The sequence below is a fragment of the Perognathus longimembris genome, chromosome 20 (genome assembly GCF_023159225.1).
Source record: "Perognathus longimembris pacificus isolate PPM17 chromosome 20, ASM2315922v1, whole genome shotgun sequence".
Taxonomy (NCBI): domain Eukaryota; kingdom Metazoa; phylum Chordata; class Mammalia; order Rodentia; family Heteromyidae; genus Perognathus; species Perognathus longimembris.
The window spans coordinates 45582300-45591804 of NC_063180.1; the positions used below are offsets into that span (position 1 = coordinate 45582300).

General features: G+C 68.3%; 1 protein-coding gene across 1 annotated transcript in view; it reads right to left on the minus strand.

The window, feature by feature from the left end:
* Positions 1–5752: 5752 nt before the first annotated feature.
* The window catches only part of Psma4 (proteasome 20S subunit alpha 4), an 11275-nt gene continuing 7522 nt past the window's right edge, over positions 5753–9505 (minus strand). Inside the window, exons 8-10 of the mRNA XM_048369451.1 lie at positions 8109–8233; positions 7424–7547; positions 5753–6113 (exon numbers count right to left, since the gene is read on the minus strand). Of these exons, the coding sequence (XP_048225408.1) occupies positions 5959–6113; positions 7424–7547; positions 8109–8233 (404 nt within the window). The 3' untranslated portion in view covers positions 5753–5958. The remainder of the gene's footprint in view (positions 6114–7423; positions 7548–8108; positions 8234–9505) is intronic.

Sequence of the window (9505 nt, forward strand, 5' to 3'; positions counted from 1 at the left end):
ACCGTTTTTACTTTGTGCCAGTACTGGACTTGAACTCAGGGCCTTCACTCTTCCTTGGCCCATCTGGGGCTTGGACTCCGGGCCTGAGCACTGTCCCTGGCTTCTTTTTGCTCAAGGCTAGCACTCTGCCACTTGAGCCACAGCGCCACTTCCAGCATTTTTCTGTGTGTGTGTGGTGCTGGGGAATCGAACCCCGGCTTCCTGCCTGCGAGGCAAACACTCTTGCCACTAGGCATATCCCCAGCCCCATCTCCTGGGGCTTGAACTCAGGGCCTGAGGCACTGTCCCTGGCTTCTTTTTGCTCAAGGCTAGCACTCTGCCACCTGAGCCACAGCGCCACTTCCGGCTTTTTCTGTGTGTGTGGTGCTGGGGAGTCGAACCCCGGGCTTCCTGCCTGCGAGGCGAGCGCTCCGCCACTGGGCCACCTTCCCAGTCCTCAGGGGTCTCATCCTAATGAAGCACCCCCAAATGCTGGAAGTGGCGCTGGGGCTCAATGCTGAGTTCAAGCCCCACCACCAACCAAAGTTAATTAAATTTTGCTCCACATCTGACTCCTAAGTGCAGGGGTGACGGGGTCGGGGCAGATGGGGCCCCGTGGGGCGGCCTCCCGCTCGGCGTCGAGGGCGACGCCCCTTCTCCCCTTTGCCGCTCTGCTCAGCCTGGCTCCTAAGTCGCACCGCAGTGGCCGCCTCACCCGAGGCCGGGAGGGCGCCCCGGCGGCGCAGGGCTCTCCGGGGGTGACGGCGGCGCCATCGCTCCTCCACCTCACTCTGAGCCACCGGCCAGGATCGGGGTTCAGGCGTTAACCCCCCCAGGAGGCTGAGCGGGCCGTCCAGGCTGTGAGACTCTCACCCCAATGACCCACCCCGAGACGGGGGGCGGGGGGGGGGCTCAAGCGGTGGAGCGTCAGTCCCCCAAGTCCCAGTCCCAGAACCCCGCCCCGCAAGACAAAGGAGCCGGAGGCGGGGCGCTGGGGCTCAGGAGCCCGGATCTGGGGGCTGAGGTTCAAAGCCGGCCCGGGCGGGAACGGCCGTGGGCTCAGCTCCAGCGCGGACACCAGAAGTGGCGCCGTGGCCCAAGTGGTGGAGCGCCAGCCCGGAGCACCGGGAGGCTCCGGGACGCGCCCGGGCCCCGAGTCAAGCCCCACAACCGACAAAAAAAACAAGTTGGTGTGTCGGTGGCACGCGCACCGTGCAGAGCCGCGTGGACGGCCGGAGCCCCTTCCCTTCCCGGCTCCTCCCCCGCCCGCCACGGCCCAGGCCCCGCCCGCCCTCCCAGACCTTCCCGCCCAGGCGGGCTTTGCCCCCCCGAGTGTGGACAAGGAGTTCATGTCCTGTACCCCCCGAGTGTGGAAGGAGTTCATGTCCTGTACCCCCCCGAGTGTGGAAGGAGTTCATCGTCTCCTGTACCCCCCCCGAGTGTGGAAGGAGTTCATTATCTCCTGTACCCCCCGAGTGTGGAAGGAGTTCATGTCCTGGACCCCCGAGTGTGGAAGGAGTTCATGTCCTGTACCCCCGAGTGTGGAAGGAGTTCATGTCCTGGACCCCCCCGAGTGTGGAAGGAGTTCATGTCCTGTACCCCCCGAGTGTGGAAGGAGTTCATGTCCTGTACCCCCCGAGTGTGGAAGGAGTTCATGTCCTGTACCCCCCCGAGTGTGGAAGGAGTTCATTATCTCCTGTACCCCCCCGAGTGTGGACAAGGAGTTCATGTCCTGTACCCCCCGAGTGTGGAAGGAGTTCATGTCCTGTACCCCCCCCCGAGTGTGGAAGGAGTTCATGTCCTGGACCCCCCCCCCGAGTGTGGAAGGAGTTGATCATCTCCTGTACCCCCCCGAGTGTGGAAGGAGTTCATGTCCTGTACCCCCGAGTGTGGAAGGAGTTCATGTCCTGTACCCCCCGAGTGTGGAAGGAGTTCATGTCCTGTACCCCCCGAGTGTGGAAGGAGTTCATGTCCTGTACCCCCCGAGTGTGGAAGGAGTTCATGTCCTGTCTTTGTGAGCCCTTGGAGGGCCAGACGAGTGATCCCAGCGCACTGGAAACGCCTTTTCCTTTACAGCTCGTTTCTAAACGCGTGGCTTCAAGTTCACCAGAAGGAAACCATCTCAAGGCTTTGAGTGTGTGAATGTGTGTGTGCACGCGTGTGTGCGCATGTGCAAGCCCCCCAGTCCTGGGCCTTGGACTCAGGGCCTGAGCACTGTCCCTGGCTTCCTTTTTGCTCAAGGCTCTAGCACTCTGCCACTTGAGCCACAGCGCCCCCTCTGGCTATTTTCTGTCTATGTGGTGTTGGGGACTCGAACCCAGGGCCTCATGGACGGGAGGCGAGCGCTCCGCCACTCGGCCACGCTCCCGGCCCCTGGGCTCGTGGGCTCGAGGCCGCCCCCGACCACTGGAGCCACGGCACCAGCGCGGGCTTCTGTGCTGAGGGAGACGGAGCCTCACTTTCCCGCCCCAGCTGGCTTCCCGCGGTGATGCCCCCCCACTTCCCTCCCTCGCCCCCCCGCCCCCCCGGCCCCCCAGCCGCTGGAGGCCGCGCGCGCGACCCCCGCACAGGATTCCTGTTAGCGCGCCAGCCCGGCCGGTGGTTGGAGGCGGGCGGCGGAGGAGTCAGCGGGAATTGGGGGCCCCTCCGCCCCCCCGCCCCACTTCAGGGGTAACCGGACTGAAGGGGGGTCATTAGGACGCACCACCCGTCCTTACGAGAGCGGACAGAGCCTGGCTGGGGACGGGGGCGGGGGGAGGCCCCCCCCACAGAGGCTCTGCACCCCGCGCGGACCCCCGGACCACCCCGCGAGCACGCCCCGCGCGGACCCCGCACAGACCCCCGGGACACCCCGCGAGGACCCCGCACAGACCCCCCGGACCCCCCCGCGAGCACGCCCCGCGCGGACCCCCCGGACCCCCCGCGAGCACGCCCCGCGCGGACCCCGCACAGACCCCCCGGACCCCCCGCGAGCACGCCCCGCACGGACCCCCGGGACACCCCGCGAGCACGCCCCGCGCGGACCCCGCACGGACCCCCGGGACACCCCGCGAGCACGCCCCGCGCGGACCCCGCACGGACCCCCGGGACACCCCGCGAGCACGCCCCGCGCGGATCCCGCACGGACCCCCGGGACACCCCGCGAGCACGCCCCGCACAGACCCCCGGGACACCCCGCGAGCACGCCCCGCGCGGACCCCGCACGGACCCCCGGGACACCCCGCGAGCACGCCCCGCACAGACCCCCGGGACACCCCGCGAGCACGCCCCGCGCGGACCCCGCACGGACCCCCGGGACACCCCGCGAGCACGCCCCGCACAGACCCCCGGGACACCCCGCGAGCACGCCCCGCGCGGACGCCGCACAGACCCCCCGGACACCCCGCGAGCACGCCCCGCACAGACCCCCGGGACACCCCGCGAGCACGCCCCGCACAGACCCCCGGGACACCCCGCGAGCACGCCCCGCGCGGACCCCGCACGGACCCCCGGACACCCCGCGAGCACGCCCCGCACAGACCCCCGGGACACCCCCGCGAGCACGCCCCGCGCGGACGCCGCACAGACCCCCCGGACACCCCGCGAGCACGCCCCGCACAGACCCCCGGGACACCCCGCGAGCACGCCCCGCACAGACCCCCGGGACACCCCGCGAGCACGCCCCGCGCGGACGCCGCACAGACCCCCCGGACACCCCGCGAGCACGCCCCGCGCGGACCCCGCACAGACCCCCGGGACACCCCGCGAGCACGCCCCCGCGCGGACCCCCGGACCCCTCGCGAGCACGCCCCGCGCGGACCCCCGGACCCCTCGCGAGCACGCCCCGCGCGGACCCCCGGACCCCCCGCGAGCACGCCCCGCGCGGACCCCGCACAGACCCCCCGGACACCCCGCGAGCACGCCCCGCGCGGACCCCCGGACCCCTCGCGAGCACGCCCCGCGCGGACCCCCGGACCCCTCGCGAGCACGCCCCGCGCGGACCCCCGGACCCCCCCGCGAGCACGCCCCCGCGCGGACCCCCGCACAGACCCCCCGGACACCCCGCCAATGCCAGTTGTCCCCGGAGCACACGCGTGTCCGAGCTGTGCCTGGGAGCGCGCCCCTCAGAGGGCGAGGCCCGCGGGGCGGCTGGGGTGAGGCCCTCCGGGAGCCCCGCCCGCCCCCCGCCCCCCGCCCCCCGCCCCCCCCCCCCCCCCCCCCCCCGCAAGTGTGTGATTCTTAGAGACCAGGACGACCGAGGCGGCGGCGCAGCAGCTGTGGCTCCTCCCGACCCCGCGCGCACTGCGCATGCGCGGCTCCGCCTCCTCAGCTGCGGCGGCAGGCTGCCACCCCGGCTCCTCCCGACCCCGCGCGCACTGCGCATGCGCGGCTCCGCCTCCTCAGCTGCGGCGGCAGGCTGCCACCCCGGCTCCTCCCGACCCCACGCGCAGTGCGCATGCGCGGCTCCGCCTCCTCAGCAGCGTGGGCAGGGTGCCACCCGGCTCCTCCCGCCCCCGCGCGCAGTGCGCATGCGCGGCCCCGCCTCCTCAGCTGCGGCGGCAGGAGGCCACCCCCGGCTCCTCCCGACCCCGCGCGCAGTGCGCATGCGCGGCTCCGCCTCCTCAGCTGCGTCTGCAGGCTGCCACCCGGCTCCTCCCGACCCGGCCACGAGGCCGTGCTGTCAGAGCGCGCGCACAGCCAGGGGCGGACAGACCCGAGAATCCGGAGGAGCAGCAGCAGCGGACGGACGGCAAGGACGCCCAGCGCTCGCGGCCCACACGCACCCGAGACCCCGCGCCAGCGCCTGCAGGGCCCCAGGCCCGTGCACGGGCGCGGGCTTCCAGTGGCCCGGGTGTCCTGTGCCGCGCGCTGTCCGCTTCTCTTTTGGGCGGCCCTGGGCCTTGCCCTCGGGGCCGGGTTACTCGCGACTCGGCTGCCCGCCCCGAGCCACGCGTCCCGCCCTGGCCTGCGGTGGGCCGCGGTGTGCGCGGTCCCGGGCGCTCGGTGCGCAAGGCCACAGCGCGCTCGCGTGTCCGTGGGAAGCCCGGGGGGGCTCGCGAGCGACCTTGCCCGGGCGAGCTTTGAACTGCGATCCCGACCCCGCCGACCGCACTATGGGCGCGGCGGCCAGCCGAGGGCTGGGGCCGGGCTGCGGCGGGCGGGGCCGGGGCCGGGGCGCGAGCGCCGCAGTCTGACGCCAGCCCCGAGGCGTCTCCCAGGAAGCTACTCAGAAACCTCTGCAAGGGGCGCCGTGGCTCCAGTGGCCGAGCACTAGCGGAGGGGCAGCGCCCAGGCCCTGAGTTCAAGCCCCAGGATGGGGGGCTGGGCGGGGGGTGAGGGGGGACGCTGCTGGGGGGCAAAGGGTGGTAAAGGCCCTGGTTCAAAGCGCGACACGGGCCTCAGGCCCGGAGGTTTAGCTCAGTAGGTGTGGGGAGAACCGCAGCGCGGCCACCGCAGCCCAGCCCGGGCTGCCGGGGTGCGAGCTCAGCCCGGCCCGGCCGTCCCCCTTCCACGCAGCTCGGGGCTGCCCCGCGGCTCCCCCTGCCCCCCCCCAGCCTCCCCTCCCCGGGGCTGCTCGGGGCACACAGCGCGGCGCCCCGCGGCTCTCCTGCCCCCCCCCCCCGCCCCGGGCTGCTCGCGAGGCCCACGCGCTGTTCTCAGGCCAACCCTGGGGGACGAGGCAGAGACGAAGACCACGCACGCGTGAACGCGCACCTGACACCCGCAGCGAAGCCCAGGCTCTGGCGACCCCAGCACTGGGAGCACCTGGCGCTTCCCCTCACTCCCGTTCCATTCTTTCCAAGTTTTACTCGAAAAAACTAGGGGTGAAAGACAAACATGTCCGTCAAGAACGAGCCGTCGTGTACAGAGCAGCCACGGACGGGCGGCACGGAGGCCGGGGGCGGGCGCCCCTGCTCGCTGTCCAGCCGACGCCCAGAGACCTGGGCGGCTGGGCAGGGAAGATGGCGCGTCCTGGCAAGGGCGTGCGCGCTGCCCCGCCTACTTGTCCTTCTCCTTCTGCTCCTTCTCCTTCTTCTCCCGCTCGGCTTTGGCCTCCTCCTCCTCGTGTTTTTTGATCAGCTGCTCCACCTCCTTTTGCTTGAGCACGCGGATCACTGTCTTCCCATGCTCCCTCGTGAGCGTGGCGATTTCCACTGCAAACAAGACGCCACGTCACGCGCCACGCCACACCCACGCCACAGGCCGCAGCCGATGGAGACTTGGTCAACTACTCTGCATCTTTATGATTACTATGACTCATATTCCTCTATTTTTTCTGGTTGGATTGGGACTGGAACTCAGGGCCTGGGTGCTGTCACTGAGCTTCTTTTGCTCCAGGCCAGTGGGTTGCAGAACCCCTTCCAGCTTTTTGGGGTTCACTGGAGAGAAGAGTTCCACCGTGCTTTATGCCTGGAACTTCTGACCCTGGAATGGAAGTGACCTCCCCTAACCTATCTGTTCACTAAGCACACCCGCGTGTGAGCTAGATGAGCTCTTACGATTTCAGCTGAATTCTGCTTAACGCTGAGAGGAGCAGGGGCTGGGAACGCGGCTCCGTGGCAGAGCGCTTGCCTAGCCTGCAGGAGGCCCTGCTCCAACTCCTGGCTACCACATCAACAGAAAACAAATAACATTAAAAAAAAGATGAAGGGGCTGGGGATATAGCCTAGTGGCAAGAGTGCCTGCCTCGGATACACGAGGCCCTGGGTTCAATTCCCCAGCACCACATATACAGAAAACGGCCAGAAGCGGCGCTGTGGCTCAAGTGGCAGAGTGCTAGCCTTGAGCAAAAAGGAAGCCAGGGACAGTGCTCAGGCCTTGAGTCCAAGGCCCAGGACTGGCCAAAAAAAAATAAAAATAAATTTATTTAAAAAAAGATGAGCAGGCCGGGCTTGAGCGGCTTGCGCCTGTCGTCCCAGCTACTCGGGAGGCCGAGATCTGAGGACCTCGGTTCAAAGCCAGCCCAGTCAAGACGTCCTTTAGACTCTCATCTCCAATTAGCTACCAGGAAGTAGAGCTGTGGCTCAAAGTGGGAGAGCGCTAGACTTGAGAGAAAGAGTGCAGGGGCAGCGTCCGACCCAACAGCAAGCCCCGCCACTGACCAGAAAGGAGGGGGAGAGAGAGAGAGAGAGAGAGAGAGAGGGCGCAGCCTATCCAGGGGACAGGGTGGGTTCTGAGGACCGTGGCAAGCATTTCTGCCTTGGACAGGATCAAGTGTGTCTGGCCTACACACACGCGCTGACACAGGTCGGGGCATGCACGCGGGAGGGGGGGGTTGGCCTGGGGCAGGACTCAGGCGGCCGGGACTGACGGAACTCACGCTCAAGTCCTAAAGCTGCCACGAGGCCGCAGGCCGTGGCCGCCCAAGTTCCCCTCGGGCAGGGAGCAGGCGCAGGGCAGACAGCCCCGCCACCCCAGCATTGGGGGGCTGATCCGGAGGGACGGGGCCAGGGCGGGGCGTTACCTTTTTCGGCGGACAGCTTACTAACATCCATGGTCTTATTGAGCACTTTGATGGCCAGAGCAAGGGCCGACTTCAGGGTCATCTCCCCCTCTTTGTAGTCTTGCTTCAACATCGACACGGCGGCCTGGAACACAAGCCGCCAACACAGACTTTCCTTCACGCGCTGCCCAAGGTCAGTGGCGGATCTGTCCAGAACAGCGCCTGCCCAGTGCGGAGCCAGTGCAACCAGGCAAGCCGAGAGGAAGGGGTTCGGGGCGTGCTGGGACGACCAAGGGCAACACTGGTACACACGCACGCACACACGCACGCACCACACGCTCATCAACTCATCTGCAGTGGGAGCCCCGTTGTGCACGCGCGTGGCAGCCGCGTGCGCCACGTTCACGGCAGGGGTGGGACGGGAAGGGGGGAGGGAGTCCGGTGTGTGTGTGTGCGGGTGCTGGGCTTGCACTCGGCGTTGGTGCTCAAGGCTGGCGCTCTACCGCTCGAGCGCAGCTCCTCTCCCAGCTTTGCGGCGGCTCCTTGGAGACAGGAGTCTCGGAACTTTTCCGCCCGGGCTGGCCTTGAGCCCCGGCCCGCAGCTCTCCGTCTCCGGGGCGCAGGGATGAGGGGCGGGCGCCCTGGGCACCCCCGACAGCAGAAGGTGGACGCTGTCTGCACGCACGCGGGGGGGGGGGGTACTCACGGCGCTGTTGTTGCCGATGCACGTGGCCTTCCAACCCCCGTAGTTCCCGCTGGGGTCGCTCTGGTACAGCTGGAAGCCATAGTGCTTGTCCCAGCCGATGTAGAGCAGTGACACGCCGAAGGACGCTTGCCTGGAGAAAAGGGAAAGCAGCTGAGCGCCAGCCGCCCGCCCACGCAGCCTGAGCGGCCCTCGCTTCCGGGACGTGGCCCAGCCAGGACAGGACACGGACGCTGGGAGCACAACCCATGCTGGCCCCTGGATTCCCGGGCCCGAGGCGGCCGCTGTGGCCTGTCCCTGCATGGTGATCACACGTGGAACGAGCATCTGCCCCCGCGTCCACTTCCTGCTTCTCGCTGCTGCTTAAAGAGGTGACCACCCGTGCCAGCCATGGGATTCAAACTCAGGACCCGAGTGACGGCCCTTGACTTTGTCACTTGAGGCTGGCGTTCTACCATTCGAGCCTCTCTGGTGGACGCCTGGAGAAGAGGCTCACAGACGTCCCCCCCCCCCCCCCAGCTGACTTTACACCGTGACCCTCAGATCTCAGCCTCCGAAGCAGCTAGGGTTTCAGGAGTCAGCCACCAAGCCGGGCTGTGTGTGGCACTACAACAGTCCTTCCAAGCGGCTCAGTACCTCCGAACTGTGTGTAGGCCTGCTTGATGTCACACAGGGCCGTGGACCAGCTGCTCGCAAGGAATCGGCTCTTGATACTGTAACAGATACCTAGGAGAGAGACCAGCAGGGCGCGTTTGCTACCACGCCCCAAGGAGCACGCTCCCCGCTGCCAGTTCCGCCACGCGGAACGCGAGCGCGCGTGTGGACGTGTGAGGCCGTGCGAGGCCGCCACGGCAGCACACAGGGCATCCGGGCTAAGGCGTCTCGTTGGTTGTACGGTAGCTGCTGGGAGGGGTCGCCGCTCAGCACGTCAGTGTGTGACGTACAAGGCAACCTGATCGGTACCAGCCCCGAAGGTGGAAACAAACCTCCGGGGACAGGACTTTAAACCACGCGCTCCCCGCGGGACAGGACTTTAAACCACGCGCTCCCCGCCGCCCGCGGGACAGGACTTTAAACCTCGCGCTCCACCGCGGGACAGGACTTTAAACCTCGCGCTCCCCGCCGCCCGCGGGACAGGACTTTAAACCACGCGCTCCCCACCGCCCGGGGACAGGACTTTAACCACGCGCTCCCCGCCGCCGCGGGACAGGACTTTAAACCACGCGCTCCCCCGCCGGTCAGGACTTTAAACCACGCGCTCCCCGCCGCCCGGGGACAGGACTTTAAACCACGCGCTCCCCGCCGGTCAGGACTTTAAACCACGGCGCTCCCCGCCGCCCGCGGGACAGGACTTTAAACCACGCGCTCCCCGCGGGACAGGACTTTAAACCACGCGCTCC